Below are 13058 nucleotides of genomic sequence, written 5' to 3'. Positions count from 1 at the left end.
ACACACACACACACGCAGACACGGCACCAAGTGGGGCTCTCTACGATCGGTTCTAAAATTATTAAAAACAACAGGTGTCTGTCACTCCAGCCGGGCTGTGGTTTTCTGTCATGTCCCGCTTGTTCTAATTGTTCATCTGAAATAGCCAGGCTGGATGTTGTGCTAAACTCCTCATCGCTAGCATCACCGCAGGCACCGCCAGGCTCTTTATTTGCGTAAAGACATGTTCCTCAACATGAAGAACAATGTTCCTACCAAATTCCGTGACCATCAAAGGAACTTTATCCAAAATATGTTGTGTGTTGGGGGGTACTATAAAGCCCACTGTCCATGCCTGAGCCCAGTCACTGCATTAATTTGCAATTTTGGCCTTGCTTGACATGCGTGCATATTTTCATGAGTTTGAGCATCCCAAGTCCCTCGAATGTGATTATGCAGCAGAAAAGTAGTAAAAGAAGTGGCAAGGTGAGGACTGGAAAAAGTCAGAAGGGAGAGTCAGAGATAAATGGAGGGTTAATGGGATTACACTTGATATGAAACAAAGAGTTAAGTAAAGATCAACAATGAGTAACAGCACAAGGAGTGGCTGTTTGAATAGGAAATGAACTGAATAGCTGCCTCGCCTCATAATGTTTGTTTTCATCATTCAGGAACATTTAAAGGTCAGGGACCCGTTTCAGGTAGGAGGTTTAACAAAGTGAGTCTAACCCTGAACTCTGAGTTGATTTACTCTGAGATGGGAAACTGAGTTTTTGGTTCCAGAACAGCTGATTTGAGTTAGTTCAATCAACTCAGAATAGGTTCACTCAGAGTTAAGCGCGTGCACCACCACTATAAAAAGGCAGCATGAATGGAGCCATAATACTAAGATTCACCATGGTAACAACCACAAACAAACTGGTCGGCATACTTTACCCCTCTGGAACTGGAACTACTCATGCGCACATACGAGTTTGTACATATATTTCGTTAAAAAAGCAGTACGGCTGCTGTTGCAAAAGAGCGAGAATTGGTGTGAGGAAAATTGCTGCTCGAGTCAATGCGTACGCTCGAATATAGTGTATTCATTTCATATTTAATCAGAGGTAGCCTAGAATATTACTGGGGAAAACTGGAATGGTATTACACCTATAGCCTAATTTCATTTAGTGTAATCCTGCGGTCTGAAAAGTAAACCACTACTAATCCCATTCTGAGGCTGCAGCACCATGTCATTAACAGAATTATAATTTATAATCATTTATTTCTTTTTAATGGCTGTCACAGGTTTGTGTCCAGGGAACACTACAAAAATGTTTTAAAAATGAGAGCGAAGCACACTTTTCTGATGGCTCTGCATACAGTGGTTTTACTAATTTGCTCAGCATCACTAATGTTTTAAAGAAAACTGCATTTGCAAAAAAACATATGCGACACAAAGAATCTGCTGGGATGTAAAAGCATGTCCTCGATGGGTGACGTTAGTCGGGACTCAATATCATCTCCCGACATATCTTTAACTCTGCAAAGTTGGCTAATACAGCTTCTTACGGAGTATTAGGTTTACATCAAGGGAAAATAAATTAAGGAGGAAGATTTATTTATTTATTTAGCATTTTGAGAATAAGTCAATGTCGAGAATAAAGTAAACACGACGAGAATAAAGTTTAACTACCATTTCGAGAATAATGTCGAAATGTCGAGAATAATGTTGAAATTAAAGTTGAAATGACTTACTACTTAATCACATTAGAGCGACTGTCCGCCATGCCAGCTGCCATGTAGGCAACGTTGTAGATGTGTGTTACATCCTTAGAGCTCCACTCCTTAAGGATCAAACAATTTGATAAATTGTCTTATTGTGTCTTGTGATACAACATATCCTCTTTGTATTGCGTGTAGGTGTAACCATCGATACCCTTGCATCTGTAAATTACAAGCCATTTCAGTTTGAAGGAATAAGGCCACCTCGTCCTACAAGTTTGTGTCGTTTCTCCATATGAACAGACACAATTTTCGGCACAATCTCTTCAAAGTCCTAATACTTATGAAGTATAATTTCACGAGTTCATATAAGCCTTTACAAGGCATTTTATAGAAGACTAGTAGTTTGGTTTATTCTCAAAAGTCCGACTTGATTCTTGAAATATAAAATTTTTTCTCTACATGTCGACTTTATTCTCAAAATTGTATTTCAACTTTATTTTCGTCATGTTGGGTTTATTCTCAAAATGCAAAATAAATAAATCTTTCTGAAAAACGGGCCACAGAGCAATTGAACAGGATGGTGATAACTGAAAGTAATTTTGTCTATGGCTGTTTTTTTTCTTGTACTAATGTAAAAACACACACACACACACTCAAACTAAACCCTGGACCAATGGTTAATCTTTTATTGCTAGTAACAAAAGGCATCAGTTTTACATGCATCTTCCACCACACCTTCACTCCCCTTCACACACATCAAGGAGGTATGAAGGAGTGGTCTGAGGATAAAGACAACTCCTTCTCAGGAGAATAGCTGCAACAGATCAAAGTGATACTCACTTGGATCCCGCCATCACAAAATGCATCTCCTGACGCTGATGTTTGGGATTGTGCTTCTCTCTAAGGGCAAGTTTTTGTTCCATTATCTTTTTACAGTTTAATTTTCTTTTTTAATGCTAGACAAAAAAAAAAAAATACTATATTTCCTGTTGGTTACTTAACACGTCGCTGCCATTGCTCTTTGTTCCTCACTTGATTTTGGCCTTTTTTCCTATTATAGTTTCTAGTCTGTTGTAGTTGAAAGACAAACAAATATGTCAGAAGAGTACTGTATATTACGGCAGAGCTAGGAAACCACAGTATCAAGGAATCTAACACGAAGCAGACGTAACTGCAAGGAGAGCAAAGACACCGTCAGGAAAAAGTCAAAAAATATACAATCACAAAATATACGCTGCGGTGAGAACTGTGAACTGACACAGTGTGAGCAACCTTCAGGCAGTGGGAGTGTGGAAGTGCTGAGGTCTTGTAGGCAGTCTTGATTGCAGAATAGGAGACAGCTGGTGAAGCTCCACTCAGGTCTGGCACACCTGACTCTGTTTGAGTAATCAGTCCCAGCCACACACTGACGGAGAGGGACAAGTTAAGCAGAGGTGAAGGCAGTATAACCCATTTTTGTAGCTTTTCTCATAATTTACTTCAGAGTTAAGGTCTCAAAAACGTATAAATAATTAGCAAATAAACTAAAGAAGAAGAAGAAAATGTAGTTTTGTGTTTTTCTTAAAAAATATATATATTTTTTTGTTTTCTCAGCCCACACCCTGAAATGCTACCAGTGTGTACCGGTAACAACAGCAGGAAACTGCACAGAAACAACAAAAGAATGCCCTTTGCAGGGTCAACAGTGTGCTGCAACAAGAATCACTTCATATGCAGGTATTTGTGTTGCAATGTTTTTATTGTTAAACTGCTTTGTGCTGTTCCAGTTTACAAAGGTTTCTCTTTTGTTGCAGGTGGTTCAAAAGTTGTTGATGTCGCCTCAAAAAGCTGTGCTGTGTGAGTGTGTCGAGGCCTCAGTCAACTTTGGAAACTCCCAAACCATAGTTACCACCAAGTGTTGCACCTCCGATCTCTGCAACAACCAACCTGCCCCAGGTAACTTACTTAAATTGTCCGTTGGTATTTAGATGCTGCTTTGCGCTAAGAGCTGTTTTAGTTGCATAAGTAATTTCTGTGAAAATGTGGAAACTACTCTCCTTAAAAGTTGTTGGTTGCATTTATCATGTTTCAGATGTCATGACTTATTTAAAAACTATGATTTAATTAACTTTGTTTTCCAGGTTTAATTTAATCTTTAAATTCATAGTTTAAATCTTCTTTAATCTTAAAATATGTTAATTTTTGAAAGCTGTTTAGCAGCAGTGACTGTCCATTAGCGTGCTGGACATGAAAAGCTGTAAAAAAAAAAAAAAAAAAAAGGCACAGAAGAAGAAGAAAAGTCACCCCTCAACCCCCCTCTACATCCCCAAATGCATAAACGAATGTTATGTTACAGAACCCAGCAAATTCAATCCAAATGGTAGAAAGTGCTTCTTCTGCGATGGACAAAAGTGCTCCAACACTCTAAACTGTGAGGGGAATGAGGACTACTGCATCTCAACAACAGGTACCAGCCTACAGAATTAAACATTAGCTCTTGTTCCACATATTTCCTCTGCTCAGTTGGATGTTTAGTCATAGGTGTATTAAAACGTTAAGCTCTCAAACTAATATTGTTTTCATTCTCTCAGTGAATGCAAAAGAACAAAAGGTGACCCTGAAGGGCTGTGCCTCCAAGATCATGTGCTCAAAGCAAACTACACAAGTGGCAGGAGCCCTTGGAACAGATATTAACTGCTGTCAGGGGAACTTCTGCAACAGCGCCAGCAGCACAAGTGCTGGCCTTCTGCTCCTGGTGGCCCCGCTGGTCTCTTTGGTCATGCTCTCCTAACTGGTGGAGACGGCAGCATCACCACCACTCCCATAGCTGCCAACACTCCCGTTTTTCCCGGGTTTCTCCGTTTTTTTTTTTTTTAAAGCCCTATCTCCCCTCCCGGTTTTTTATTTCTCCCGGGAAACTCCCGTAATTTGCATGGCCCAAACTCCTTTATAAATAATCAGAGCAATATGTTTGTTTAATGTTGACCAATTGCCAGATCTTGTATGAACCGCATGCTAGTCACACAATCCAAACACCATACAATTTTCAACCCCTTTGTCACCTCAACCTGGCAACCTATAACCCAGGTGCGCAGTTGATCTGCAAGCTTCGCGGAAAGTTCAGACCCGAAAGGGAGCAGATAAAAAGACAGGTGAAGGCGGTGTTGCCGCAAAGAAATCGAAATATAGCAGTCAATTTCAACATGTTGGGCGCAACAATTTACATGCATCGTACCTAGTCATTTCAACAACCTCCACGCCTTTTGTAAGGTGTGTCTCATTGATTTTAATGTAGCGCACGGTGAGGAAAATGACATTACCCAGCATATTAAAACACATCGGCACCATCGCGCAGAAGAGGCTCATAAGGGAACATGGGCGATTTCATCCTTCATCATCAAAGAACAGACTGAGGCAGAAAACGTGAATAAAGCTGAACTCAAGATGGCAATGTGGGTAGCACAGACTTACAGAACACTTAACCCCCCCCGTCGCACTGCCATGCACAAATCTCCCGGATTTTGAAAATGTTGGCAGGTATGGCCACTCAGCTTTTCTCTCATCTTTGCATGGCCTCATACTGCTGCTCACACACCGGTCCCTGTCCTTTCAACCAATGAATGAGAATGTTTAGTATAGATTTCAACTTATCTCTAGCCTCATACAGTTTCTAGCCAGCTTTTTAACGTTTTGTTGCAGTGTTTTGCATAGAGTGATTTTCAGCTTGTCCTGTTATTTTATTCTTAGAACAAGTAAAAAAAATAAACGCTAATAATAATGCACAGTTTTTGTTCTGGGTGTTATTATCCTGATGATAAAGAATATTTAGCTGTTACTAATATAAAGCTGAATAAATAAATATTCCAATGCTGTTGAGATTCTGTTTCCTTTGAGTGCTCTACATCCTTTCTCATTTAAAAGACATTTGGCATATAACCATTAAGGATATTCACTTTTCAAGTTAAAGCATGGAATAGTGTTTACAGGTCTGCGTCAGATACAGCCTGTATTTACTGATTCCAGACTGATTGTATCCCTGATGCTTTACAATGTTTAACATGCCAAAGATTAAGCATTTCAGACCTGCAGTTTCAACTAAGTACATACTAAAAGGGCCTTCAATGTGATTTAGTTTTAAACTACATAAACTAATTGGCCACAAATGCCTGTTTGTGTAAGACATATTTTATTTTAAATAAGCTCAGGTTGTTCCAGGAAGTGCTGTTTAGGGGGTTATGTCTAGGAAATGTGGTTCAATTTGAGGCTGTGATGTAAATGATATTTGGGAAATGTTGCCCTGTCTTGGGGTGCTGAGACTTGTGGCAATGTATAAGGGAATGCAAGTGTCCATGTTTATGGAATTTATATATGTATAAAAAAGAATGTATTTTTAGTTTAGTGCAGGCAGGAATTTGGCCTGTTAGAAATTGTGTTCTTAGGGCCTAAATTACACACTTGCCAACAGGCCTAAAGTTTAGGCTACTGTTTAGTTCAAATATTACGATCCCTCATTAATAGTCATTAGCTGTTGATGTACAGGTGCTGGTCATATAATTAGAATATCATGAAAAAGTTGATTTATTTACGTAATTCCATTCAAAAAGTGAAACTTGTATAATGTATACATTCATTCCAAACAGACTGATATATTTCAAGTGTTTATTTCTTTTAATGTTGATTATAACTGACAACTAATGAAAACCCTAAATTCAGTATCTCTAAAAACTGCACCCTGGAGAGGATTTTTTTTATGGGTTTTATGGGGGAGATTCACAAAGAGTGGACTGCAGCTGGAGTCAGTGCTTCAAGACCTACCACGCACAGACGTATGCAAGACATGGGTTTCAGCTGTCGCATTCCTTGTGTCAAGCCACTCTTGAACAAGACACAACATCAGAAGCGTCTCGCCTGGGCTAAAGACAAAAAGGACTGGACTGCTGCTGAGTGGTCCAAAGTTATGTTCTCTGATGAAAGTACATTTTGCATTTCCTTTGGAAATCAAGGTCCCAGAGTCTGGAGGAAGAGAGGAGAGGCACAGAATCCACGTTACTTGAAGTCCAGTGTAAAGTTTCCACAGTCAGTGATGGTTTGGGGCGCCCTGTCAACTGCTGGTGTTGGTCCACTGTGTTTTCTGAGGTCCAAGATCAACGCAGCCGTCTACCAGGAAGTTTTGACTTTATGGAGATGCAGATTTCATTTTCCAACAGGACTTGGCACCTGCACACAGTGCCAAAGCTACCAGTACCTGGTTTAAGGACCATGGTATTCATGTTCTTAATTGGCCAGCAAACTCGCCTGACCTTAACCCTATAGAAACTCTATGGGGTATTGTGAAGAGGAAGATGCGATACGCCAGACACAACAATGCAGAAGAGCTGAAGGCCACTATCAGAGCAACCTGGGCTCTCATAACACCTGAGCAGTGCCACAGACTCATCGACTCCATGCCACGCTGCAGTAATTCAGGCAAAAGGAGCCCCAACTAAGTATTGAGTGCTGTACATGCTCATACTTGTCATGTTCATACTTTTCTGTTGGCCAACATTTCTAAAAATCCTTTTTTTTGTATTGGTCTTAAGTAATATTCAAATTTTCGGAGATACTGAATTTGGGATTTTCATTAGTTGTCAGTTATAATTTTCACAATTAAAAGAAATACACATTTGAAATATATCAGTCTGTGTGTAATGAATGAATATAATATACAAATTTCACTTTTTGAATGGAATTACTGACATAAATCTACTTTTTGATATTCTAATTATATGACCAGCACCTGTATATTCCCATGAGTCTTAATCACCCTCAACTGTTAAGCCTGTCCCCATCTCTAACTGTGCACTTTTTTAGTCGTGTATAATCAGACATAAAATCAGTGGCTGTAGCATCCATGACTTCACCCATTGGTTTTTGGACTGCCGCTTTGAAGCCTTGAGTTTGGCGATTATGGGCGTCGCCCATTTAACTTTGATTAAGTAAAAACACACATAGTGAGAGGGTCAGAGTTCAAGATTAAAACACGGACCACACCCAAAAACAAGATTAAGTCTATTGTACACAGAGCCATGGATATGCATCGCCAAGGCTCTGCCTATGCCGGTGACGGACAGGTCGGCGTGTAGCCATGACCCTTTTACAATAAATGGGATCATAATTAACAAACTAAATGTCATGCTGTCATTATTAAGACTTGAAAATAGTGATTGAGTGCATAAAGTCATTATAAAAAGTTGTATTAAAGTAATACATCAAGTGAGACGTAGGGTCATTTTCCCATAGATTTAGAAACAGGACTTGAGTCGCCCCTGCTGGAAATTAGATAGAATGCAGGTTCAAGGCACTTCCACATTGGCTTCACTTTTTTAGGCCTGGAACATGGCATGGAAGCTTTGTCCGTTATTAGGAAGGACAGAACAACTTCCGGTTCAGCCGAGGACCGCGTAGTTGCAGAGTTATCATATAAGGGTTATAGGATGCAGCTCTAGTCTGTTCCACTGAGGAAAGATGGCAGAGAGGGAGGAAATCATGTGAGAAATAATCAAATCACTTTGGAGTTTAAATGCACAACCCAAACATCTGAGACACTATGAGAGAAAAGCATATTTATTTTATTTTAGGTTCATTCAGATAATCAACAGCTGAGATACATTCTTTAAGGGCAGCACTGGCTCAGTCTGTGGGAACATGGCTTGGGAACTGGAGGGTTGTTGGTTTTAATCCCCATACAGACCAAGTATGGAGTGTGGACTGGTAACTGGATAGGTGCCAGTTCACCTACTGGGCACTGCAGAGGTGCCCTCGAGCAAGGCACCAAACCCCCTGGGCAACTTTCCATTTAATGCTTAATGCATGTGTATAGGCTGTGTTTGCATGTGTGTGCATTCTGGGGCCTTTGTGTAAGGTGTATAATAACAAAGTAAAAGAATATCATATATATCATATCATTTTTCATATCATATATATCATATCATTTTTCATCAGGGATTAATAAAATATTTCTTATTCTTCTTTAAATGAAGCAAATTTGAATGCAACTACTCTAAACACTGCAATTGTGATTACAAACAGGACTAAACGTAACACTGCCTGGCTGCTAGGAGAGAGCTTCATCCTGGCGATGTTAAAAAATTTGAGGCTCATTTATTCAATGTATGATATAACTGCATAACCAGACATGAACACAACAGATGAATTGTGTGGCTCTAACCCTTCACAGTCATCTGGACTGTGCTGGCTCGTTGTTTGCCGAGCCAGGAGACAGCAGTACAGGTTAGGTTTTTGACCCCGTCTCCTCCAGCAGCCGTGAACGTGATGGTGGAGGTCGTCTCCCAGATGCCCTGCGGCGTCCAGGTGTGCGTGACCTCGCTGGTGAGGTGAGGGACACTCCATGAGAACACTGGAGGATGTGACGGACATGTGTGCGTAACAGAACACGAGACAGTAATCGTTGAGCCAGCATCAACTTCTGCTGGAACTGAGGTCATCACTGGTTTTTCTGGGGACGCTGAGCATGTGAAACACAAAGCAGAGTGCTTTTGTTGATTAGATAGCCAACAGATCAATAGCTTGGCACATTTGAATAAAATGAAGAATAAATTCCAGACCTTTCATAACAATAAATACGCAGCTATTGTTGAATCTATATCTTTCCATGTTAGCTCTCTCTGCATGGAAACAGAAGGGCCCATTGTCAAAGGGTTTGATGTCATCAATCTCTAATGAGCAGTTTCCCTCATTCAGCTCTCCTAATAGTCTGGTGCGGCCCTTGAAATGGTCAACCACAAAGGTCGGGCCATTATGGTAGATGACATCATTATTTCTTTTGGACCAGATGCCACGCGTGAAAGGCTCATCTTCCTTGTACGGGATGCTGCAGGGAATCACCACACAGGAGCCGGTCAGGGCGCTGAATCTGAAAGGGACGTCAGCAGCCTGATCATGGAACGCTGTAAAGAGAGAAATAAGTCATGATGGGATGACTGAAGAAATCACTTCACTTGTGAAATAACATGGCAGCAAAATAAGTTTTGAGAAAATAGAGAAGTACACCCACTGTCATTTTCATATGGATCTCTCACATATTCTGGAGGAAAAAAAATGATAGCAAGCAATTATTAATTAAATCTTCTTCAAATGTTAGCTCATCATTAGAACAAAAGTTTGACATTTTGGAAAATATTCTTCTTTGCTTTCAAGCTTTCTCTAGAAAGTTATAAGAAAATATTGATACAACTCCCATATGAGAGTGATATATAATAACAATATCCAATGTCTTGACCACTGTGTATGACATGTAGGGACTCACTTTTTATATGAAGGGTTTCAGAGTCTGAGGTCTCGCCAGTAACAAACTGAGCAATGCAGGTCAAAGATTTACCGTCATCCTCAAGAGACCCAATAAAGGTTAGATTTGACACTGTGATATAGGTATTGCTGGAGTTCTCTTTGGTTTTTAACGAACTCTGCATGTCTTCGTAGTTCCACACAATGGTTGGTTTATTTTTCTTACATTTGTAGGAAACAGAACAAATGACACTCTTTGCCACACCCTCTGTTGCGTTGCCAGGCCGCTCAGTCATTCTGATGCTGTTATATGGACCTGAGCAGGAATTCGATAGTGAGGCTTATTTGCTAAACAGGATAATTTTCATTTGACTTCAGTTAAAACATGATCTCATATTGTACTTACATTCAACATTCAGCTTGAGCTCACTTGTTTCTCTTTGACCCCCAGTGTAGCTAACAGTACACTTCACACTCTGGTCCTCTTCTTTTACAGCCCAGGTTCTCTCTACTGTCCTTTCCCAAATCCCATCAGTTACCAAAGTGTCCGTAATGAGATCTTCTCCAGGTATACCACTTATGGTCAGGGTGGGGGGAGCAGAGATACATGTATGGCGCACATTGCAGGACACTGTGCTCTCCTCTCCCACCCTGGGGATACCTATGATGCTCACCTGTGGTTCCTGTGCTTGGTCTATGAAATCAAAGTAAGAATGGTCATTTGGAGAACAATCTTTCTTGGAATTTGAATTGAATTGACATCCAGATACTTACCTGAAACAATAAGTTGAGAGGTTTTTTCATAAAATGTGGGACCCAGGCTTTGGTAGGAGGTGATAGGGTGCTTGTCCACCCATGGGTAAAGTCTGTCCTGGTTATGTGACATCTCCAGCCTCTCGATCTTAAGACTACAATTCTTCTCCCCCACAGCTCCAATCAAGCTGGTTATCCCGTTAAACTTACTCATAATATTCTGTCGTTCATCAAATACAGGTGAGTACCCATTGCTCTGGAACAAGTACCATATAACTCGGAGGTCAGCAGGCTGGGAATTACTGTAGGTGAATGTGCAAGGAATGATGATACATGAGCCTCTCATGCCTGTGATGCTGCGGGGGGTGGTGAAGGACCAGCCGCGAGACAGCATGTTTCCTGTAAAAAGAGGAAACATTTGAAGCAAAGTCGCAGAGCTTTTTAGAAGCAGTTCAAGAAAAGAGTCGTGTTTCCACTCAAACTGCTTCATTTGATTGATTTTTAGAGGCAGTAAGAAGTTAAAGAATCCAGTATTTCACAAGATAATAATTGATAAAAGTCATAAATAAGTGTAACAGAATTATAATTTATGTTCTACCTTCCCTTTAATCCTCGTTTGACACCCCATGCTGAGAGTTATTGTTTTAAACAAACCAGCACTGTGAAATGATTTTATGGTAAAATGGCAAAATGTGAAGAATGAATTACATTTGATCAAAATATATTTCAGTTCTATTTCAAACTTTGTTGGTGATTCAGTTAAAATGCAGAGCAGCTCTGGCATATGACTGCTACAAAGGCAACATATACTGGTATATAGGAATATGATTATTATTTCTACTCACTCTTTACTTGGAGGGTGATGCTCTTATCCTGCGTCCGTCCTCCAGTGAATCGTGCGTAGCATGTCAGAGGTCGTTCATGGTCGTTAGCTGATGCTGTGAATGTCAGTGTGGAGACAGTCCTCCAACTAGTGGTTCCACTGTTGCTGGTATCAGTGGAGGCTGGCATGCTACCATAGTTCCATGTCAGGGTTGGTATATGTTTGGAGCATGTGTATGAGGCAGTGCAGGTTACTTTGCTTGCCTGTCCCTCAAGAAAATCGTCTGATGTATGGCTGATAGTCAACGCTGAAAAGGAGCCTGAGATACAAATAGTAAATGTTAACATTTTAGGTCAGCAAAAAAGAAAAATGTTTTTATTCTTGTAAATGCCTCACATACATTCTGCATTTAAGGTTTGAATGGCTGTTTTCGTGTGACCGCCCATGTGTCGGACGGAGCACTGCACAGTTTGGTGGTCTCTCTCTATGTTTAATATGGTTGTCAAGGTGGTTTTGGTTGTGCCATCAGACCCTGAGCTATGACTTAGACTGTGGCTTCGCAGTGGGATGTTGAGACTCAGATCCGGTGGAGAAAAGGAACAGGTGTGGGAAGCGGTGCATTGCACTGTGACAGACTGTCCAACCTTCCTGTCTCCATAGATCGTAATACGAGGTTCCTCTGCCGTGCCTTAACAAAGGAAATGTGAAGAATTATTGAGGAAATTGTATATACATCCATCTAAAAATATTTTTCTAAGCTCACCTTGATAACTTACCAACTACTTCAATTGTTACAGTTTTATCCGAAAATGCATGGGTGTATTTCCCAATATAGTCTGGATCTACCCAGGGGTAAATCTTCTGTCCGTCGTGAGCCCACGTCACTGGGTCGATTAAAAGGTCGCAATTTCTCCCAGATCCAGAATTAGGTGTCCATGTTTTACCTTTAAATTCATCAATTTCATCCCTCATGTCCCAATCTTTACAAACTACAGGATAGGAGTAGCTTGCATACTGGTACCAAGCCACACGATCTGGTCTGCGAGGTGGATTGTAATAGTAGTCGAAGGTGCAAGGGATTAAAAGGCAGGAACCCTTCAATCCTCTGATATTGCTTGGCATATATACATTCCAAGCTGTGGAACTGCAGAAAATGTATCCTGCAAGAGCACCAATATGCATAAGGCACATTGCAAAAATTGTAAATATTTGATCAGTTTTTACATGTTTAACAAAAATTGAGTAGTAAAAATTGCCTTACCTAGAATACAGAATCTCAGAAGAAAATGGCAGAATCCAGACATCTTGAGAATGATACCACACACATAAAAGTATGCACAGTGAACACCTTATGATTATGCTTTCAAAATTAGAAAATAAAATAGAATATATATCTGTGATTCTTTTTCCATATTCATCAAAAGTACCCGGCCCAGAAAATTCAAATGTTCCAATAAAACAAATCTCTTTTATGCTATGGATCCGATCTTCAAGGGGTACTCAAGAAATTTAGTGTTGAATTTCCAAAGTTTGG

General features: G+C 40.3%; 1 protein-coding gene and 1 pseudogene across 1 annotated transcript; one reads left to right on the top strand and one right to left on the bottom strand.

Moving 5' to 3' along the window:
- Positions 1–2506: 2506 nt before the first annotated feature.
- On the top strand, positions 2507–5532 carry LOC114556587 (urokinase plasminogen activator surface receptor-like; annotated as a pseudogene).
- A 3291-nt stretch (positions 5533–8823) lies between these two features.
- LOC114556551 (myelin-associated glycoprotein) lies at positions 8824–11992 on the bottom strand. The gene is made up of 8 exons (XM_028579527.1): positions 11925–11992; positions 11547–11843; positions 10723–11100; positions 10379–10642; positions 9971–10264; positions 9719–9748; positions 9270–9611; positions 8824–9169 (listed from the first exon to the last, which is right to left on the bottom strand). Exons 1-8 carry the CDS (start codon positions 11968–11970, stop codon positions 8868–8870), a joined length of 1953 nt encoding a protein of 650 aa, XP_028435328.1. The 5' UTR covers positions 11971–11992; the 3' UTR covers positions 8824–8867.
- Positions 11993–13058: the final 1066 nt, after the last annotated feature.

Source organism: Perca flavescens, chromosome 6 (assembly GCF_004354835.1).
Source record: "Perca flavescens isolate YP-PL-M2 chromosome 6, PFLA_1.0, whole genome shotgun sequence".
NCBI lineage: Eukaryota > Metazoa > Chordata > Actinopteri > Perciformes > Percidae > Perca > Perca flavescens.
This window is presented reverse-complemented; position numbering and strand designations above follow the sequence as displayed.